Here is a 22,675-nt window from a genome sequence, read left to right as displayed (position 1 = left end):
CCGCAATTTAGTGAGACCCTGTTTCAAAATAAAGAATAAAAGCCGGGCATGGTGGCGCATGCTTGTAATCCCAGCATTTGGGAGGCCTAGACAGGAGGATCGCGCAGCCTCAGCTATTTCTTGCAACTCAGGGAGACCCTGTTTCCAAATAAAGAACAAAAAAATAGGGCTGGGGGTGTTGCTCCAAGGTAGAATGCCCCTGGGTTCCATCCCTAGTACCGAAAAGAAGAAGAAAAAAAAAAAGAATGAAAAATAGGGCAGGGGGTGTAGCTCAGAGGTCAAATGCCCCTAGGATCCATTCCCAGACCTGCCAAAAAAAACGGCTGGGGGATGTAGCTTAATGGTAGAATGCCCCAGAATCAATTCCTGGTACCCTGGTACTACAAAAAGAAGGAAGGAAGGAAGGAAGGAAGGAAGGAAGGAAGGAAGGAAGGAAGGAAGGAAGGAAGGCAGGCAGGCAGGCAGGCAGGCAGGCAGGCAGGCAGGCAGGCAGGCAGGCAGGCAATTCGAGCCCAATTTCCTCAAATGAAATGCAATTATTTGCTTCTCGGGGCGTGAGGACCCAATTAGCTGAGAGTTGGAGAGTGCTTCAATGCACAAGGTAATGATAATTAAATAAGCACATTTTGTAAAGGAAAAATTGTTATGGCTTTCCAAAAGCCCTCCATGGCTCTGCGCTGAACACTGGCCTGCTCTTTCTGCCGTGCTCCTCCTTGCACATTTACTGTGGAGTGAGTGGTTCTGGGGATCAGAAGTGGGTGAGTTCATGGAGATATGCCCACTTCTTAAATAGAAGGAATTTCACCCGACAGCAGTTTTTATTGTTGTTTATTTCTTCCACTGAGAGACAGATACAAAGAGGCCGAGGATGGAGAGGAACACGAGAACAGTCTACAGATTTCCACACTGAATGTGGAGTAGATTCCTGGAGAGACCCCATTTATTTCTATAAAAAGAGTTATAGCCCGACATGGCGGCGCACACCTATAATCCCAGTACTTGGGACACTGAGACAGGAGGATCACAGATTCAAGGCCAGCCTCAGCAATTTAGTAAGACCCTCAACACCTTAGTGAGACCCTGTTTCAAAACAAACAAAAATAATAATAAGTTGGGCGTGGTGGTACACAGTCACATTCTCAATACTTGGGAGGCTGAGACAGGAGGATTCGGAGTTCACAGCCAGCCTCAGCAACTTAGCGAGAGCCTATTTTCAAGCAAAATAAAAATAAGGCTGAAAGGTGGGGAAGTACCTTGGTGGTAGAGTGCCCCTGGGTTCAATCCCAGTCCTATAAATAAATTTAATTAAATAGGGCTAGGTGTAGCTCAAAGGCAGACTGCCAGTGGGTTCAATCCCCAGTACAAAAAAAAAAAAAAAAAAAAATTACAAAGTAAAGTGAGGGTTTCATTAAAATATAATTAAGAACCAGGCATGTGGGCACACACTTGAAATCCCAGTCAGTATTTGGGAGGCCAAGAAAGGAGGAACACAGATTCCAAGCCAACCTCAACAACTTAATGAGACCCTGTTTCCAGTTAAAAAAATAAATAAATAAAACATGGTTGAGGTAGAATGGCCCTGGGTGTAGTCCCCATTAACGCAAAATAAATAAACAATAAAGTATGATTAAGTATCACACAAGTAGACAGTATATGTCATGGTTAAATGGCATGCACATCTGAAAAAAAGTTATTGGTTCTTTATAGAAGAATATTTGCTATATCACTCTGAACAGGAAAGTATACGGTACTTGAAACTATTTAATTTTTTTCTAAATAAAAATCCGCAGCAGCTGGGCATGGTAGTGCATGCCTGTAATTCCAGTACTTGAGAGGCTGAGACAGGATCGCAGGTTCAAGGACAGCCTCAGCAAGTACCCAGACTCTCATCAACCTAGCGAGACCCTGTGTCAAACTAAAAATAAAAATTCAGAAATAGGGCTCGGGGTGTTGCTCAGAGGTAGAATGCCTCTGTGTTTAATCCCCAGTACCAATGAATGAATGAATGAATGAATGAATGAGGGCTGCAGCCTGGAAATAGAACGTACTCCCCAGTACCAGAAGCAAAAGCAATAGCATTATTAGCTTGTGATGATATTTAATCCAGAGCCTGTTTCACATTGCAGCTCAAACTACCCAAACCATGTTGTGTTTGTTTTCCATTTCTTAGGAGTGAGGAGAAACCCTCGCTGTTCTCTAACCACCCTTTAAAGAATTCGCCACCTGGCCGGGCATGGTGGCGCACGCTTGGGAGGCTGAAACCGGAGGATTGCGCAGGTTTAAAGCCAGCCTCAGCTACTTAGTGAAGTTCTCAGCACCTTAGTGAGACCCTGTTTTCAAATAAAATATAAAAATTAGGTCTGGGAGTGTAGCCCAGAGGTAGAAAGCCCCTGGGTTCCATCCCCAGTACCACAAGAAAGAAGAAAAAAAAGAAAAGAAAAGAAAAGAAAAGGAAAAGAAAAAGGAAAAAGAATTTTCCACCTCTTTGTTACAGTGGCACAGCAAAACTGTATCAGTGTGAGATGTAACCACGAGTTCTTGTTCTTAGCTATTTTTAAAAAGAAGAGCCCAGACTCTATTGCTGTGACGTAAGCAATTTTATCATTACAAAAGCAAAGAGACAGAAAGCACTGCAATAAAGGTACCGTGGAGTAACTTGAAAATAAGTTACTGAACTTTTGCTTATAGAACAGCTTTTATAAAGAATTTTATCTCACATCTTGGCTTAACCAATCATCTTTCTGACCCAGCTAGATCTGCCCCTTTTCTGGGGCAAGCCTTTTGATGTGTGGATTTCTTCCTGTAAGCCCACCCTGTAAGCCAAGCCGATTGTTACACCCCAAAATGTGTTAATTGATTATCAGAGTCAGGGATCTCAGGGTACCTAACTTCTTTGAGGAAGACCAATATCATCCTCTGGCATCCGTGGGGAATTTTAGTCTGTCTGCTAGAAGTTATTTATGATGTAAAACTTGCCTTTAAAATGGAAAGGCCCTGGGCTACCTCTCTTGTGTTCTCACTGATCAGTTTTGGTGCCAGGAACTCCACAGGGCTCCTTCTCTGCCTGAGTGCCGGTGCAACACCCAAGCTCTGACTACTTTCTAAATTTTAAAATGAATGCCAAAGCAATTGAAGTCCATACATATTGAAATTAGTTCTGAAATTAGCACCGAAGACGGTCCTCAATACTGGCACACTCTTGACTTGCTTACCGAGTTGCTGAAGGCCTCATTTAGTTGCTAACGCTGGCTTGCACTTGTGATCTTCCTGTCTCAGCCTCCCACCACCTAGGACTACAGGCCTGTACCACCGGCACCACACCCTGTTCTTTCTCTCCTTTCTTCAACTTCCATCCCTTTCACTTCTACATTTGTACACCCACTGAAATTTACCATGTAGCATTTATTAACTCTTACTTCCTCAAGATATATGTAACAAACATAAAACTTACTTTTTAATTTTTTTTATGTTTATTTTTTGCAGTAGTGGGGATGGAACCCAGGGGCACTCTACCTCTGAGCTACACCTTCATTTCTATTTTTTATTCTTTATTTTGAAACAGGGTCTCACTGAGTTGCAAAGGGCCTCGCTAAGTAGCTGAGGCTGTCCTTGAACCATGATCCTTCTGTCCCAGACTCTCAAATACTGGGATCACAAGCGTGGGCCAGCACACCCAGCATTTTTTAAAACTTTAAAAACAGGGTCTTGTGTGTGTGTGTGTGTGTGTGTGTGTGTGTGTGTGTGTGTGTGGTACTGGGGATGGAACCCAGGATCATTCTATGTCCGAGCTACACCCCCAGCCCTATTTCTTATTCTTTATTTTGAAACAGGGTCTCACTGAGTTGCAGGGGGCCTCACTAAGTAGCCGAGGCTGGCCTCAGATCTATGATCCTCCTGTCTCAGCCCCCCAAGTACTAGGATTACAGGCATGGGCCACCACACTCAGCTTGAGTGATTGTTTAAATCAGTGCTTTGAGCTGGACTTGGTGGCACATGCTTGTAATCCCAGCATTTGGGAGGCTGAGACAGGAGGATCTTGGTTCGAGGACAGCTTCAGCTACTACTTAGTGAGGCCCTTTGCAACCCAATGAGACCCTGTTTCAAAATAAAGAATACAAAGCCAGGTGTGGTGACACACGCTTGTAATCCCAGCATTTGGGAGGCCAAGATAGGAAGATGGCGGTTTGCAGACAGCCTCTGCTACTTAGTGTGAGGCCCTTTGAATTCAACGAGACCCTGCTTCAAAATAAAGCGTAAAAAATAGGGCTGTAGGTGTAGCTCAGAGGTAGAATGCCCCTGGGTTCCATCCCCCATACCGCAAAAATATAAATAAATAAATAAATAAATAAATAAATAAAGCAGTGCTTGACCTCTTTTGAGAATCCCTGTGTACTTAGCTACTCTTATGACGTACAGCTCAGGTATCCAGATGTCACTGAGAGGCTTTAGCTCCAAGCTTTGAGGTGTATCAGAAGAGCTGGCGTTTCCATGATAATTCCTAGAAACTCTGGAATCCCAGTGGGCAAATCGGAGAACTCGGTGCCCCTGTTCCGAGTTCCCAGGCTTATTCTGAGGTTTGCTGTGTCACAGACCTGCCCTTCAGCAAGAACATTCGGAGGAGTTTCTTGGAATCTCAGAGTTTGCCTAAAGCCACATGTTCCCTTCAGAAGAACCTGTTCCTTGTACCTCCTCAGAGCATCTAGAAAACATACCTGTCCCAAGCAACCAGCCTGCCTAGATCTTTGTTTTTTTAATTTTTATTTTTTATTTTTGATGGTGCTGGGAATCAAACCCAGGGGCATTCTACCTCAGAGCTATATCCCTAGACCGTTTTATTTTTTATTTGCAAACAGGGTCTTACCAAGTTCCTGAGGGTCTCAAGTGGCCGAGGCTGGCTTCGATCCTGTGGTCCTCCCATCTCAGTTTTCCCAGTACTAGGATTACGGGGTGTGTCTCCAGTCCCCTTTAAATAATGCAAACTTTGGGTTTTATTCCTCTTCTCTTCTTCCAAGGAGGGCAGGTATGTTTCTTATAGTCTGCATACCTCTGGAAGAAGTGTAATTGTTTCTCCGAGATCATAATCAACCTTTATTAAGTGCTTACTGCATATCTAACACTCCTAAACAAATCTTATATGTTAACACTTTTAAGCCAAGCATGGTGGTGCACGCCTATAATCGCAGTACGTGGGAGGCTGAGTCAGGAGGTTCACAGGTTCACGGCCAGCCTCAGCTACTCAGTGGGGCCCTCTGCAGTTTAGTGAGACCCTGTTTCAAAACAAAGAATAAAAAATAGGGCTGGGAGTATAGCTCAGAGGTAGAATGCTTCTGGGTTACATTCCCAGTACTACAAAAAAAAAAAAAAAAATACACACACACACAAACCCACTTTTAACCTTTACAACAACCCTACTAATAGATACTATTAGCACCCCCCTTTTTTTTTTGCGGGTCTGGGGATGGAACCCAGAGGCATTTGACCTCCAAGCTACACCCCCTGCCCAATTTTTTTTATTCTTTATTTTGAAACAGGGCTCACTGAGTTGTAGAGGGCCTCACTTAGTAGCTGAAGCTGTCTGCGAACCACGATCCTCCCATCTCAGCCTCCCGAATGCTGGGATTGCTAAGTGTGCGCCACCACACCCAGCTATTAGCCCCATTTGATGTGAGAAAACAGAGGTTAGTTTAAGTGGAACGTGAGCTCAGGCCTACTTAAGGCCTGAATTCTTGACTAGTGGGGTACCCTGTCTCCATAAGCTGTCCTTTCTGGTTTGGGCATGTTGAGAAAAGACAAAGCCAAACACAACTGGTTTTTTAGTTAAAGAAGAAAAGGGAAATTATCCAAAAAGATGATGATGATGATGATGATGATGATTGTTGTTGTTATAATTATAATTATTATTATTTTAGTACTAATTGAATCCAGAAACATTCTTCCTCTGTGCTACACCCCCAGCCCTAATTTTTAGTCTTTATTTTTTATTTTTTTTGGTGGTACTGAGGGTGGAACCCAGAGGCTTTCTACATCCGGGCTACACTCCCAGACCTATTTTATATTTTATTTGGAAACAGGGTCTCACTAAGTTGCTGAGATCCTCACTAAGTAGATGAGGTTGGCTTCGAACCTGTGTGATCCTCCTGTCTCAGCCTCCCAAGCGCTGGGATTACAAGCATGCACCACCACGCCCGGCTTAGTCTTTATTTTGAAACAAGGTCTCACTAAGTTGCAGAGGGACTCACTAAGTAGCTGAGGCTGGCCGTGAACCTGCGAACCTCCTGTCTCAGCCTCCCAAGTACTGGGATTACAAGTGTGCACCACCACACCCAATTTATTCTTTATTTTAAAACAGAGTCTCGCTAAATTGTAGCTGAGGCTGGTCTGGAACTTGCAACCCGCATGCCACCATGCTTGGCTCTGTTGTTATATACTGAGGATTGAACCCAGGGACAGTCTACCTCTGAGCCACACCCCCAGCCCACTTTTATTTTATTTTTTGGTACTGAGGATTAAACTCAGGGACATTCTACCTCCAAGCTACACTCCCAAATTGACTATATTTCTTATTTAGAAACAGGGTCTCACTGAAAGGTTGAAAATAGAGTTAGGGAGTTTAGAACGGAGGTAAAAATACCAACTGGGTTATTAGAGACCGCTGCTTTATTCGGACCCAACCCAGCACCCTCCGGGGAGTCAGCTGGCCGTGGGGGAAGGGACCGACAGGCCACACGGCTGGAGAGTTGTGCATAGTCCTGATTGGCTGGCTGAGTCACGTGGTGGATCGGACACACTGATGTTTTATAGGCATGCTGATTCTCTCGCGATATCTGTAGTCTCACGATCTCAAGAATGTCTCACGGCACCTGAAGTCTCGCGATATCTCCGCTTCTGGCTTCCGGGGTTCCGCCTCCTGTTCCCGGTGCAAGATCACGTTGGGGAGGGGAGGGACCCAACTTATCACTCACTAAATTGCTGAGTCTCCCTAAGTGGCCAAGGCTGGCTTTGAACCTGGGGTCCTCCTATCTCAGCCTCCCACTTACTAGGATTACAAGGGCCGGCCATCAGGCCCAGCTTGCTTGCTCTTTCTTTCTTTCTTTCTTTCTTTCTTTCTTTCTTTCGAAAGAGGGTCTCAATAAGTTGCAAAGTGCCTTGCTAAGTTGCTGAGGTTGACCTCGAATCTCTCTGATCCTCCTGTCTCAGCCTCCAAAAGTACTAGGGATTCCAGGCACGTGCCACCGTGCCCAGCAGAAAGATTTTAAAAGCAGACTGAAAAGAAAGTAGAAAAACTTAGACCTATGGAATCGCTGCCAGAGGGCTGTAAAGGCGGATCCCTGGATATGACTGAGGAGACAGATGTCTGCCCCGATGGTTCTGTGCCATATGGAAGAATTTATTAATGTTCCAGTCCCATGTGAGGGGTTACTGAAGCCGCTGACTGGTGCCTAGGTATAATGGCGCTCATGAACTTAGCTAGCCTGGCCTTGCAAACACACAGAAGGCAAATTACTAGAAAACCCTGGGAAATGAAGCTTTTTTTCTTTCGTTTTCTTCTTGTGGGGAATGTGGTTGAGGAAAGGAGACCTTATTCCTTATTCCACTTGGAGACTCTTCCGTAAATCCAGTTTTCTGCAGGGCACGGTGGCACACGCACGGGCGCACACACACGCACACGGGCGCACACACGCACACGCTTGTACGCCCAGTACTTGGGAGGCTGAGACAGGAGGATGGTAGGTTTGCAGCCAGCCTTAGCTACTTAGTGAGATCTTGTTTAAATATAACAAGAATAAAAAATATGGCTGGGGATGTAGCTCGGAGGTAGAAGCCCCTGGGTTCAATCCCCAGTACAAATAAACAAACAAACAAACAAATAAATAAAAAAAATAGCGCTGGGGGTGTAGCTCAGAGGTAGAATGCCCCTGGGTTCAACCCCCAGCACCAAACAAACAAAATTTGCTTAAATCCCATAATCCCTTTCCTCCAGGAAGATTTCCAAGTCAGGAAGGGCCCTTCAGAGGCGAGGCCCCCCATCCTGCCCCTGCCTGCGGGGAGGGGGCGTGCAGCGAGTCGCCGGGTGGTGGCCTGGCTCCAGAGCTTGGGGTGCTCAGGGCAAAGTACTTGCCCGGTCCCAACTCGCCCGCCCGGCAGTCACGGGCACCAAAGCGCGAGAGACAAGAAGTAGCTTGCTTGCAAAAAGGAGTTCAGCACTGTGTACGGGGAATTAAACCCAGATCAACCAGGAAAGCAGGCCCTGCAGTGTCAACCCTGAGCGCGCAGGCCGTCCCTAGGCAGCCCTTTTCCGGGACAAGGCCCCGGCTCTCCTCTGCGGTACCAGGGAACAGGCCAGGGAAAGTGAGGGAGGCCCTGGCCGGGCTCAGGTGAGCGCCCACAGAGGCCCCCTTCCGAGCGAGGGTTGCCTTTTTTATCATCCTGATGGCCGATGCCATACACCCATAAGTATACCAGCAAACCTTCTGAAACTCGTCCTTGTGGTAAAATGGGTCTGAAAAACCCACACACTCCCAACCTCTTCTCCTGATGGCACCCGGGGCTGGGATGGAAAACTCCCAAGAAATGTGGATAATGAGTGTGTGTTTTTCCAAGTCATTTCTGTGCTTTAGCCCAGGAGTCACGGAGCCGGGACATCTGGGTGGGCGCATGGGCACGCAGCTCTTTGGAACCGTGACCCTTTAACTTTCTTTGCTTTATTTTCCAGACAAAATCTCAACCTTGTGGCATCGTGTATAAACTTGTATGTCTGCTCTTTTCAGTTCTAGGGAAAATCCGAACCGCTGTGGGCAGTGCGCAGCTTCTCATAGCCCAGAAATTCTACCAGTTCAGAGAACTCTGTGAAGAAAACCTGGTAGGTAGCGCTCCTGGTCGCCGTGACTTGCCTGCGGGCCGCAGAGAGGGCGAGGTGGCCCTCAGGCCCGCCCGCCCAACCTGGCCCCGACAGAGGGGCTCCTGATTAATCTTATTCCCCACTTTTCTTAAAATTAAGAGTTTTTTTTAACATTTAAATAATCCGAGGAGAAAAGGAAAAGCCCCCAACAAGTTCAAACTCCATTTCCTGCTCTTTTGTAACTGAAAAATTTCCATTTTCCTGGCTTCCACATGATAGCTCTGGTTTTATTATTCTTACCCAAAATATGAATCAGTCTGATATTTCAAAAATAATACTACAAAGTCAGTCATGTTGGCACAGGCTTGTAACCCCAGAATCTGGGAGCCTGAGAAAGGAGGGTCGCAGGTTCAAGGACAGCCTCAGCAAGAAGTGAGACTCTCATCAACTTAGCGAGACTCTGTTTCCAAATAAAAATACAAAAGGGCTGGGGGTGTAGCTCAGAGGTAAAATGCCCCTGGGCTCAATCCCCAGGAACACACACACAATAATATTATAAAGTCAAGTGTGGTGGCACGTACCCATAATCCCAATATTTGGGAGGCTTAAACAAGGCAAGACCTTGTTTTAAAATTAAAAATAAAAAAGTCTCAGGATAGAAGAAAAACAGATCCAAAAGCCAAACGACCCCTTATAGAATTCAGCTTAAGGTTTGACGACTTCCTAGCATGTCCTGTAGACTTCAACATCAAGAACCACAAGTTACAAATTTATTAAGTCATTTTGTATCAAAAGGTCAATTATGAAAAGCCTAGGATTGTTCAATTAAAAGAGTATATTCTCTGGGTTCTGGTATGACCCAGACAGTGTTGACTTTTTATTGTTGTTGGTTTTTTTTTGTAGGTTTTGATTTCTTCCCCTTCAGAAATTGGTTTTATTTGATATACCCAAGTCTTCAGTTTCTCAATAAAGAAAAAAATCTTCACTAAAAAAAAGTCTCACTGGGTGTGGTGGCACAAGTGTGTAATCCCAGTACCTGGGAGGCTGAGATAGGAGGATCACAGGTTTGTGGCCAGCCTCAGTTACATAGTGAGGCCCTCCACAAATTAGTGAGTCTCTTTCAAATTAAAGAACAAAAACGGAGCTAGGAGCCGGGCGTGGTGGCCCACGCTTGTAATCCCAGGATTTGGGAGGTTGAAACAGGAGGGTCACAGGTTCGTGGACAGCCTCAGCTACTTAGTGAGGTCCTTTGCAACTCAGTGAGACCCTGTTTCAAAATAAAGAATAAAAAATTGGGCTGGGGGTACAACTTGGATATAGAATGCCCCTGGGTTCCATCCCCAGTACCAAAATACAAACAAACAAGCAAAAAAAACCAGAGCTCGGGGTAGATCTCAGAGGTAGGATGCTTCTGGGTTCAGTCTCCAGCACCTATATATACATATATTACAAAGAAAATCCTGTTGGACTGTGATTCACTTTCTAAAATAGCCTCCAGTGATGACTATTTCTTAATCAGAGTTTTCTATTTTAATTCCAAGGACAGAGGTCAAGGGCATCGCAGAGTATAGATTTAATTCCCCTGAGACAAAGGAATAACTCATCCTTCTTGGACATACAAAAACAAAATAATTCAAAACAAAGAAAGAGCACCCTGACCAATAGTCACATTTTAAAATTTGGCTGCCAGCCAGATGTGCTGGCGCACACTTGTAATCCCAGCATTTGAGAGGCAGAGACAAGGAGGATCGCCATTCACAGACAGCCTCAGCTACTTAGGCCCTTTGCAATGCGGTGAGACCCTGTTTCAAAGTAAAGAATAAAAAATAAAGCTGGGGTTGTAGTTTGTATGTAGAATGCCCCTGGGTTCCATCTCCAGGACCGTACACACACACAAAAAAGTTGCCTGCCAAATAAAAGGGCAAGCGTTTTCTCACAAGTACTTTAAAAAAAAAAGCTTGAGCTGAGCCGGGCGTGGTGGCGCACGCTTGTAATCCCAGCATTCGGGAGGCTGAGACTGGAGGACAGCCTCAGCTACTTAGGCCCTCTGCAACTCAGTGAGACTCTGTTTCAATATAAAGAATAAAAAATAGGGCAGGGGGTTAGCTCGGAGGTCAAATGATGATGCCCCTGAGTTTCATCCCCAGACCCGCAAAAAAAAAAAAAAAAAAAGCTTGAGCTGTGCAAGGTAGCCCACACTTGTAATCCCAGTACCTGGGAGGCTGAGATGGGAGGATCACAGGTTCACGGCCAGCCTCAGCTACTTCTGAGACCTTGTGCAACTTAGTAAGACCTTGTTTCAAATAAAAGAATAGTAGGGCTGGGGGTGTAGCTCAGGAGGTAGAATGTCCCTGGGTTCTATTCCCAGTACCTAAAAAAAAAAAAAATACTGATAAGTAACTTCAATAAATATTTTATTGAGCTTCAGCTATGTACCACATTTGGAAATACTACTAATTTGCTAATGAGTCATGGATCTTTTGTGGGGGGGCGTATCAGGCAAGGAACCCCAGGCTACTTACCTACAGATACATACCCAGCCTTTTTTATATGCTTTTTTTTTGGGGGGGGGGCTTGGGATTGAACCCAGGGGCGTTCCATTTCTGAGGTACACCTTCAGCCGTAATATTTATTTATTTACTTATTTATTTATTTATTTTGGTACTGAGGATGGAACACAGGGGCATTCTACCTCCCAGTGACACTTCCAGCCTATTTTTTATTTATTTTCATTTTTATTTTTTTGTGGAACTGGGGATTGAACCCAAGGACATTCTACCTCCAAGTTATACCCCCAGCCCTATTTTTTATTCTTTATTTTGAAACAGGGTCTCGCTGAGTTGCAAGGGCCTCACTAAGTAGCTGAGGCTACCCATGAACTGCGATCCTCCAGTCTCAGCCTCCCAAATACTGGGATCACAAGTGAGCGCCACCACACCTGGCTTATTCTTTTATTTTTTGAAACAGGGTCTCACTAAGTTGCGGAGAGCCTCACTAAGTAGCTGAAGCTGGCCGCGAACCCAGATCCTCCTGTCTCAGCCTCCCAAGTACTAGCATTATGTCGTGTGCCACCACGCTCGGCTCTGTCCCCAGCCTTTTTTATGTTATTTTTTTTTGAGACACAGAGTCTCATTAAGTTGCCCAGGCTGGCCTCAAACTTACAATCCTCCAAGCTCAGCCTCTGAAGTACCTAGGATTATAGGTGTATGCCACCATTCCAGGCTTAGCATGTAGATTTTAAAATTTTTATGCACTTTTTTTTTTTTATGTTTGCTGATTTCTAGGAAATGTTAATGTTGTTAAAGCTAGCTTTTGATGTTTCCTAGTCCTTCATGGGCTCATATTCCTTGGCCAGTGGAAACACTTAGGTGATAAGATACAAAAATCACTATGAGAAGTAGACGGAAGTGCTTCTACTTGGGGTCCTTGCCGGACCAGGCTCCTGCAGGGAAGGTCAGAAGCCTGCTAGGTCCCAGATTTCAAGCTAAGAACTTCTTTGACATTTCTGGTCTGGTTATATGCTCATGGGGAGTTGAAACAGGCGTGGTAGCGCACTTGGGAGGCTGAGACAGGAGGATCACGCAGGTTCGAAGCCAGCCTCAGCTACTTAGTGAGGCTCTCAGCAACTTAGTGAGACCCTGTTTCCAAATAAAGTATAAAATAGGTCTGGGAGTGTAGCCCAGAGGTAGAAGGACCCTGGGTTCCATTCCAATAATAATAATAATAATAATAATAATAATAATAATAACAACAACAACAACAACAATAATAAGTGACCTCGTTTTACAACAACAACAACAACAACAACAACAATAATAATAAGTGACCTCGTTTTATGATTATACTCAGGAGGGAAATAAATGGGCATAGAAAAGCTAAGAAGCCCAGCAGACAAAAAACCACAATAAAGCAGAACCAAGACGCAGCTCCCATTCTGTTAGCCCTCCATCCAGCAATGCCAGCCTAGGTCTGGGTCCCCTGCGCACAGCTGGACCCCGCGCCGTCCCTTCCGCTGCAGGGGGCGGGGCCTGTGGCTCCCTGTACGGCTTCCGCTGCATGTGATTGGCCAGATCCTGACTCGCCCCCTAGCATGAGTTTCTACTCCATGGAAGAGAGAAAGAATGGCGCTTTATTTTGAACACACCCATGGTCCCGCATTCGATTCCCAGGCTCAGAATGAATGGACAAAAGTTGGCTTTTTCTAACATACATAACTAAGTGGGGAACCCAGACTCCTCCGTAAGGCCGCCCACACCCTGACCCCAGGATGCCTGTGCCCGCTAAGGAGGGACCACACGTGGCCGCTCCTATGGAGGGTGGCTGAGCCCTGCGCGCGCCCTCTGTTTTCTCCTCCATCTTTCTGATGATGTGGAGGCAAAGAGAGATTCTGGTTTGGTTTTGTTTATGTTTTTGGTACTGAGGATTGAACCCAGGTATCTATCTATCTTTTTTTTTTTGGTACTAGGGATTGAACCCAGGGGCATTGTACCTCCGAGCTACACCCCCAGTCCTATTTTTTATTCTTTACTTTTTTTCCTTTTATTTGTTTATTTGTTTGTTTGTTTTGGGTGGTACTGGAGGTGGAACCCTGGAGCCTTCTACCTCCAGGCTATCCTCCCAGACCTTATTATTTTTTTTTAATATTTTATTTGGAAACAGGGTCTCACTAATTTGCTGAGCGCCCCACTCAGTAGCTGAGGCTGGCTTTGATCCTGTGCGATCCTCCTGTCTCAGCCTCCCACGCACCGGGATTACAAGCGTGTATCACCCTGCCCGGCTTATTCTTTACTTTGAAACAGGGTCTCACTGAGTTGCAGCGGGCCTCACTGAGTAGCTGAGGCTGGCCTCAAACCTGTGCGCCTCCTGTCTCAGTCTCCCAAATACTGGGATTACAAGCGTGTGCCACCATGGCTGGCTTATTTTTATTTCTTTTTTTTTTTTTTTTTTTTTTTTTTACAATATTGGGGATGGAACCCAGGGGCAGTCTACCTCTGAGCTACACATCCAGCCCTATTTATTTATTTATTTATTTATTTATTTATTTATTTATTTTAACTTTTTTGTAGTACTGGGAATTGAACCCAGGGACATTCTGCCTCCAAGCTATACCCCCAGTCCTATTTTTTATTCTTTATTTTGAAACAGAGTCTCACTGAGTAGCAAAGGGCCTCACAGCCACAATCCTCCTGTCTCAGCCTCCTTAATGCTGGGATTACAAGTGTGCACCACCAGACCCAGTTTATTTCTTCTTTGAAAACAGAGTCTCGCAAGGTTGATGAGACTCGCTGCTTTCTGAAGCTGTTCTCGAACTTGCAATCCTCCTGTCTCAGCCTTCCAAGGAGTGGAATTACAGGCCTGCACCACCACACCGGCCTTATTTTATTTTGTTTTGAAACAGGGTCTTCCTAGGTCACTCAATCTCCCCAAACTGCTGAGGCTGGCCTTGAACCTGCGTTCCTCCTATCTCAGTCTCCTAAGTACTAGGATTGCAGGCCTGTGCCACCACACTCAGCCTTAGAAACATTCTTTCTTTCTTTCTTTCCTTCTTTCTTTCTTCTTTAGTTTACTAAATCAAAATGTTACAGAGAACCCCTTTGTTAATTCAGATGTCACTAGAATAGTTGTGTTTCTGTTTTTTTCGGGCCCTCGAGCATGCTAAGCTCATTTCTGTCGCTGAGTTACTCTCTGAGTCCCTAGAATACTGAACCAAGCACTTAAAAACTTCAGAATTTATTTCTTCAATGAATTCCAGGAACTGTGGTATTTTTAGAGCTGTACCTGTATAAATACTTCTTCTCTGCTTTGTGTTTTGTTTGGGGGGTTGGCGATTGAACCCAGGAACATTCTACCTTTGAGCTTTACCCTCAGCCTTTTTTATTTTATTTATTTATTTATTTATTTATTTATTTATTTATTTATTTATTTTGGTGGTACTGGGGGTGGAACCCAGAGGCTTTCTACCTCCGGGCTATACTCCCAGACCTTTTTTTTTTTTTAATATATATTTTATTTGGAAACAGGGTCCCGCTAAGTTACTGAGGGTCTAGCTAAGTCGCTGCTGCTGGTCTCAAACCTGGACCCTCCTGTCCCAGCCTCCCAAGTGCTAAGATTACAGGTGTGTGCCAGCATGCCCGGCTATAAATACATCTTTATATTTATTTTGAGCCAGGCCAATAAAGCTCGTGCATCAAGGACATACGAGTTCTTTCCAACCTATTAACTTTGACGGTCATCAACCGCGCACTTTCTGAAATTTTGATGATATCATTTTTTCTTAGGGGTTAGTTTGAAAAGTACACACTGGTCTCACATTATCACGTGACCTGAGGTCTCAGTCTGTCCAGGTGCCTGGAATGCTGAGAGGGGCCCAAAACTGACACCAGCCAGAAGCCGCCAGGGGCTCCCGCCCTCTAAGCCTACATGCCTTAAACTACTTGTTGTTTTTGGTTTTTTGGTTTTTTGGGGTTTGGGGTTTTTTTGCAGTACTGGGGATGGAACCCAGGGCCATTCTACCTCTGAGCAACACCCCCAGCCCTATATTTTATTCTTTATTTGGAAACAGGGTCTGAGTTTCAAAACAGGGCTTCACTAAGTAGGTGAGGCTGTCAGCGAACTGCAAACCTCCTGTCTCTGCCTCCTAAAAGCTGGGATTACAAACTACACTCCCAGCCCAATTTTTTATTATTATTATTATTATTCTTTATTTTGAAACAGGGTCTCACTGAGTGGCAAAGGGCATCGCGAAGTAGCTGAGGTTGAGCCGGGTGCCAGCCTTGACTACTTAGTGAGACCCTCTTCCACTTAACGAGACCCTGTTTCAAAATAAAGAATAAAAATTAGGGCTGGGGTTGGGGGAGCTCAGAGGTAGAATGCCACTGGGTTCTGTCCCCAGTACTGCAAGAAAAAAAAAAATTTTTTTTTTAAAGTAGCCAATGCTGTCTGCAAACTGTGATCTTCCTGTCTCCGCCTCCCAAATGCTGAGATTACAAGCTGCACCACACCCAGCTCTATTAGTAACATCTTTTTTATTTTTATTTATGTATTTATTTATTTTTGCGGTACTGGGGATGGAGCCCAGGGGCATTCTACCTCTGAGCTACACCCCAGCCCTATTTTTTATTCTTTATTTTGAAACAGGGTCTCACTGAGTTGCAAAGGGCTTCACTAAGTAGTAGCTGAGGCTGTCCGCGAACCGCGATCCTCTGGTCTCAGCCTCCCAAATTCTGAGATTACAAACATGAAGTGCTTTGAAAATATTATTTTATTACTGCTCACTTGTAACCCTGGTATCTCACTCAACATGAGTATTAAAGTAAGCCGGACACCGTGGCACATGCCTATAATCTCAGTACTTGGAAAACTGATAGGGGGATCGCAGGTTCAAGACCCTCCTCAGCAACTTAGCAAGACTCTGTTTCAAAATAAAAAATAAAAGCCGGGCATGGTGGTGCATGCTCCCAGCGCTTGGGAGGCTGAGACAGGAGGATCGCGCAGGTTCGAAGCCTGCCTCAGCTACTTAGTGAGGCTCTCAGCAACTTACTGAGACCCTGTTTCCAAATAAAGTATAAAATAGGTCTGGGGGTGTAGCCCGGAGGTACAAAGCCCCTCGGTTCCACCCCCAGTACCACACAAAAAACATTTTTTTAAGATTTTTTAAAATTTTTATAAAAAGAGTTGGAGTATAGCTTGGAGGTAGAGTGTTCCAGAGTTCAGTCTTCAGTACCACAAAAAAAACTTAAAAATAAAGAAGGGCTGAGGGTCCAGCTCAGAGGTAGCCTGCCCCGGTTCAAGTTCTCATACCACAGGCACAAGAAAAGAAGGCCAGTGTCAATTTATCTATTCACTGAATGCATTAGATGGCACAAAGTCAAATACCTATTCTGTGTGTGTGTGTGTGTGTGTGTGTGTGTGTGTGTGTGTGTGTGTGTCTGGGGATGGAGCCCAGGGCCATTCAACCTCTGAGCTACACCCCCTGTCCTTTTTTTTTTTTTTTTTTTTTTGGTGGTACTGGGGTTCCTGGAAGCCCTTCTACCTCCGGACCACACTCCCAGACCTATTTTTTATTTTTGGAAACAGGGTCTCTTAAGCCAGCCCGGCTGCCTTCGAACCTGCGCGATCCTCCTGTCTCCGCCTCCCAAGCGCAGGGATTACAAGCGTGCGCCACCACGCCCGGCTCTCACACCCTGCCCTATTTTTTTTATTTTTTATTGGTGCATTATATTCATACAACATTTTGGGGTAAAAAAAAAACTTATTTTTTATTCTTTATTTTGAAACCGGGTCTCACTGAGTTGCGAGGGCCTCACTAAGTAGCTGAGGCTGTCCACAAACCGCGATCCTCCTGTCTCAGCTTCCCGAATGCTGGGATGACAAGCGTGCGCCACCATGCCCGATTCTCAAATATCTATCTATTCTAATATACCATAGTTTATTTTTTCAAAGATGGTGTTTTGGTTTATCTATGGTGGGGTTTTTTCCCCACTACAGGGGATGGAACCCAGGAGCATTCTACCTCAGAGCTACACGCCAGGCCCTATTTTTTATTCTTTATTTTGAAACAGGGTCTCACTGAGTTGCAGAGGGCCTCACTAAGTAGCTGAGGATGGCCACCAACTGTGATCCTCCTGTCTCAGCCTCCCAGATGCTGGGATGACAAGCCTGTGCCACCACGCCTGGCCTTATATATGGTATTTTATATGGTATTTTAAAATGCATCCCGGGCCTGGCGTGGTGGCCCATGCTTATAGTCCCAGTACTTGGGAGGCTGAGACAGGAAGATGGCAGGTTTGCAGGCAGCCTCAGCTACTTAGTGAGGCCCTCTGCAACTTAGTGAGACCCTGTTTTAAAATAAAGAATATAATTGAGCTGAGGGTGTAACTTGAGATAGAATGCCGCTGGGTTCAATCCCTAGTAGCCAGGACTTTTCCCTTTTTTTAACAGTACTGGGGATTGAACCCAGGGCCATTCTACCTCCGAGCTACACCCCTAGCCCTATCTTTTTATTCTTTGATTCAGCCTCCCAAGTACTGGGATTACAAGCGTGCACCACACGCCTGGCTTGTATTCTTTATTTTGAAACAGGGTCTCACTAAGTTGTGGCAAGCCTTACTAAGTAGCTGCGATCCTCCTGTCTCAGCCTTCCAAATTGCCAGGACTTTAGAAACGTTTCAGTCCTCCATGCTCAACACAGCGCTGTAGCTATCCTGGTCTATCACCACAGAGGAATTTTACAACCTTGACATTTGAGTATCAGTGCCTCAAACCCAGAAGGGCATAAAATTCCCATGCGCGGCCTCCCTTTTGTCTCCGCCTAACAACCAGAGAGAACTCATCCTCCCTACATTATCTGAGCTGTTTGAAAAGGGCTCTTTGGCCCTGAGCTTCCTGTTGCTGCCTGCCTCTAAAGCATGGATGTTTTTTCTTTCTCTCTCTCTCTCTCTCTTACGCAGAATCCTAACGCTCATCCAAGGCCCGCCTCCCAGGACTTGGCGGGGTTCTGGGACGTGTTGCAGTTGGCCATAGAAAACATTAGTATGAAATTTGATGAACTTTATCAGTTAAAGGCCAATAATTGGAAACAGATGGATCCTCTCGACAAGAAGGTAGAACAATGTCGATTTTGTATGGTTCATTTAAAAACCTGCACAAACCCTGGACAGTCTAAATAGGCTTTTGCATTCAGTCCTGCTGTTTACAATGTGAAATGGAGCCGATATCATATTCGCTTCACTGTAACGACAATGTTTACCTAGTCATCATCTGGGATATGATCTGTGATATGTTTCAGACATATTTTTAAAAGAAAAAAAAAAACCTGTCTTTGTGAATTGGAAAGTGAGAATGTGGCTTTTTTTTTGTCAATTAAACTTTAAGTTTAACCAATTTAGTCACTGGAAGGAACTGCCTCCATTTTGCTTTTTAAACTCAAATAAATGACATCTCAGTGCATGATTCCACAGAGCAAGAATTCAGCTTCCTCTGCACCCTTGGGTGTGTTCCTGAGGAAAAAAAATAGGAAGCCCAGAGAAAGAACCGACTTTGATAATCGTTTCATAAATATAGTAATAAAGCGACCACTGTTGTTCAAGTCTATAAAAAATATATAATATATACCAGAAAGTTTCACAGTAATCATGAATGTTGGGATTTTTTTTTTCAAAAGTTATTCTTTCGGTTGACTTGCGGGGGGGTGGTTATTGCTCACTGGGGTCCACTTGCAACGGTTTAGAAATAAAGCCTTAAATCCTTTTACTTTACTTAATCAGCTATAATTTCACATTCGATTTCAAAGGTTCCACCAGGCCCATCCAGATACCCCGCATCCACCTCCCAGCTGGCCTGCCAGCATGACTTTTTTTTTTTTAACCCTTTACTCTCTTGTGGCCTGAGCTCAAATATCTCCAAGAGGTATGGCCTCTGAAAATTCAGGCTGGATAGACCCTTACAGCAGTGGCGGCTCACTCACCTGTCAGATCTAACAGCAGTCCAAGCCCTTCTATTCACTTCCATGACGTCAGGGTTCCTGGCGCCAGTGGGCTCCTGGGAGAAGTTTAGTCCCACCTCTAAGCCAAAGGAGGGGCCTGCTCTCGCCCCGCCCCTTCTCCAATCCTAGCACCTTTACACTGGGTCTTGGTGTTAAGCCTGAAAGCACTGTTGGTGGGCTGTGGCCCCTCACTCAGGAAGCTAAACGCTGGACTCCCTCTAGTCTTCGACCTCCGTGTAAAACCCTTGCTTGCAAGGTTTTTTAACTGCTTTTATTTTCAGACAACACTACAAGTGTCCACACACTGGTAATTTAGCTTCCAGACCTGATCTACCTATTTCCCACTCATTGATTATTTTAAAAAGTGTTACAAGAAGGCCGGGCATGGTGGCCCACGCTTGTTATCCCAGCATTCGGGAGGCAGAGACCGGAGGATTGCAGTTCTAGACAGCCTCAGCTACTTGGTGAGGCCCTTTGCAACTCAGTGAGACCCTGTTTCAAAAATAAAGAGACTAAAAAATAGGGCCGGGGGTGTGGCTCAGAGGTACAACGCCCCTGGGTTCCATCCCTAGTACCACAAAAAAAAAAATTAATAAATAAAAATTAAAAAGCATTAAAAGAATAACTTTTACAATGTAAGGAAAGTTATTAAAAAGTTTCCAATATTCATACTCTAAAAAATATCCACTGATTAGGCCGGGCGTGGTGGCGCACGCTTGTAATCCCCACGCTTGGGAGGTGGAGACAGGAGGATCGCGCAGGTTCAAAGCCAGCCTCGCTGGCTTAAGAGACCCTGTTTCCAGATTTTTTTTAAAAAGTATAAAATAGGTCTGGGAGTGTAGCCCAGAGGTAGAAGGGCTTCCAGGAACCCCAGTACCACCACCAAAAAAAAAAAAAAAAATATATATATATATATATATATATATCCACTGAGATACCCCAGACCAAAGATTTAAAATGTCCCAAAGAAGCCATACCAAGAGTGACTGAATGTCATGGGCAGAGGTCCACACAGTGAATCATTAATTAGCTTGCTATTTAAAGGTCTTTAGAGATGTACTCTGTCCACAATCAGAGGCTTTTCATCATCCCGTGCGGCTGAGAGAGAAGGAAGTGGACAGACAGAGCTGGGGAGGACCGGGCACTCGACTTTCCCTTTCTCTTCCTCCAGGCACACAGATCCAGCCTCGTACAACTGTGGGGCAACATAGGTATAAGTGGGGAAATTTAACTTCTCCCTCCCTGGCATTAGGGGGAGACTGCTGTCCCGAGATCAGTTCCCGGAAACCGCAGTGCCCTTTGCGGAATCCCTGCATCCGTATCTAAAGATAATTTCACATTCAGCTTTATAAGAACTCAGTATCCTATGTAAAAGAGAAACATCGCATTATGTGGACCTTTGAGCCTAAAAGCTCAACATCTTTTTTTTCTTAATTTATTTATTTTATGTATTTATTTGCAGTCCTGGGGATGGTACCCAGGGGCATTCTACCTCCGAGCGACACCCCAGCCGTATTTTTATTCTTTATTTTTGAAACAGGGTCTCGCTGAGTTGCAAAGGGCCTCACTAAGTAGCTGAAGCTGTCCGCTGACGGTGATCCTCCCGTCTCAGCCTCCCGAATGCCCGGGATCGCAAGCGTGCGCCACCACGCCCGCTCGACATCTTTTTTCTAAACATCCTCCAGGGCTTCCCACTGCACTGTTTCCCCCCCACCCCCCTTCTCTTTTTTGCCAGTCACACGATGAACAGCAGTGTTTTGTAGTGCCATTAAAAAACATCTGTAGCTTGCTGCTGCTGCTGCGGGGATGAGCCCTTTGAGTCCTGGGTTAAGCCGTCATGGCCGGTCTGCCCCTGTGACTGTAATTGCCTTCTGGCCACCACAGCCCTGCCGAGGCCCTGGGGGACCCATGTTCCTGGAAGGATCTTTCCAGGCTCATCTTAGAAGTGGGGGCCGTCCCCAGGGCAGGGGACACCAGGGTCCTCCGTCTGGGTGACCCTGTTCAGTCTTGCTGTGTGGGTGTGTGATGCATAAAAGGTTTAAATCACAGTAACATCAAGGAAGCTGGAGGAAGCAGCTTTATGACCCCCTCCTCGTTTGGTTTCTTAGATCTGGCGGGAAGGGGAAACCAGGGAGGTTTTAAAGGTCTGAACCAAGCTTGTACTCCACGACTTGTCTCCTCTAGAGGGGCTGCACAGCTCTGGAAGCTGCCGCCGCTGCCGCTGCACACCCCTGGTCCATCTCTGGCACCAGGAGGAGTCCGAAGTCTCCAGAGAGAACCACACTCACTGCATGTGCCGGGCGCCCAGCCTTGGGGAGGGGACATTTAAAACACCCACGTCCTGCCCTTGGAGAAGCCGAGTTGTGCAGCCCAGCCTTACCCTGGGCCTTAAGCTTGTACATCTCTTGAATAGCCAAGCCAGAATAACGAAGACACACACACACACACACACACACACACACACACACACACAGTGCGCAGTTCAGAACTAACCACCCTTAGGGTTAAAACCAATCACCACCACCAAAAGGAAAAAAAAAAAAAAAGTGTGTGCGTGTGTCCTAACGACTGACCTATCCCAGTCTTTCCGAAGCTTGCCCTGAGAAGCTGTGTAATGTCCTGAACCTTCTGCTTTGATCAGGAGAGAAGGGCCCCTCCTCCCGTGCCCAAGAAGCCGGCCAAGGGCCCCGCGCCGCTGATCCGGGAGCGATCGCTGGAGAGCTCGCAGCGCCAGGAGGCCCGCAAGCGCCTGATGGCCGCCAAGCGCGCCGCGTCGGTCCGCCAGAGCTCCGCCACCGAGAGCGCAGACAGCATCGAGATCTACATCCCCGAGGCGCAGACCCGGCTCTGAGCGCCGCCGCCGCCCCAGCCCGCCCGCACCCGCCGGTAGAGGCCACACCCGTAGGTCGCCGCCATCCTCAGCCAGTGTCTCCAGCTAGCGCCCCGACCTCAGCAACAGCACACCCTGGGGTGTCAGGACCGGTCCCACGCGCAGGGTGATCCTGGGGACTCGCCGTCTTCCACGCCAAAGCACCTAGGATTCCCTTTCTTTCCCCGAGCCGGTTTAACGAGCAGATGGAGTTTCCTTCCCAGCCTCAGAAATCTCACCAGACCGCGGAAATCCAGGAGGGACCGGGAGAGGGGACCGGGCTGGCCCGGGCGGGAGGCCGAGGCAGGATGGAGGGCGGCGGGCCGCAGCCTGGGCGCCTCCCCGGCTGCGCGAAGGCCTCGCGCTTCGTTTATCACAGCGTCAAACGTTTCAATCAGCAGAAGATTGTAAATTTGATCTTTCAGGGAAATCCATCTATTCTGAAAGGCAATAAAACGCAGGTGGGCAAAGCCAACAGGCGCTG

General features: G+C 46.0%; 1 protein-coding gene across 19 annotated transcripts in view; it reads left to right on the top strand.

Annotated features, from left to right (window-relative positions):
- Window positions 1–22,173, top strand: part of DLGAP1 (DLG associated protein 1) — a gene marked incomplete at both ends in the record, with an annotated part of 318,043 nt that extends 295,870 nt beyond the window's left edge. For 15 of the 19 annotated variants that reach the window (XM_080714555.1, XM_080714556.1, XM_080714544.1 and 12 more), the window contains 3 exons: window positions 8,769–8,860; window positions 18,289–18,441; window positions 21,964–22,173. In XM_080714555.1, coding sequence (XP_080570681.1) covers window positions 8,769–8,860; window positions 18,289–18,441; window positions 21,964–22,173 — 455 coding nt within the window. Of the gene's footprint in view, window positions 1–8,768; window positions 8,861–18,288; window positions 18,508–21,963 lie in introns of those variants that run through there. The other 4 variants (XM_080714548.1, XM_080714554.1, XM_080714551.1 and 1 more) reach the window with 1 other exon arrangement.
- Window positions 22,174–22,675: the final 502 nt, after the last annotated feature.

The sequence above is a fragment of the Muscardinus avellanarius genome (assembly GCF_963383645.1).
Source record: "Muscardinus avellanarius genome assembly, chromosome: 17".
In the NCBI taxonomy this organism is placed as follows: domain Eukaryota; kingdom Metazoa; phylum Chordata; class Mammalia; order Rodentia; family Gliridae; genus Muscardinus; species Muscardinus avellanarius.
This window is presented reverse-complemented; position numbering and strand designations above follow the sequence as displayed.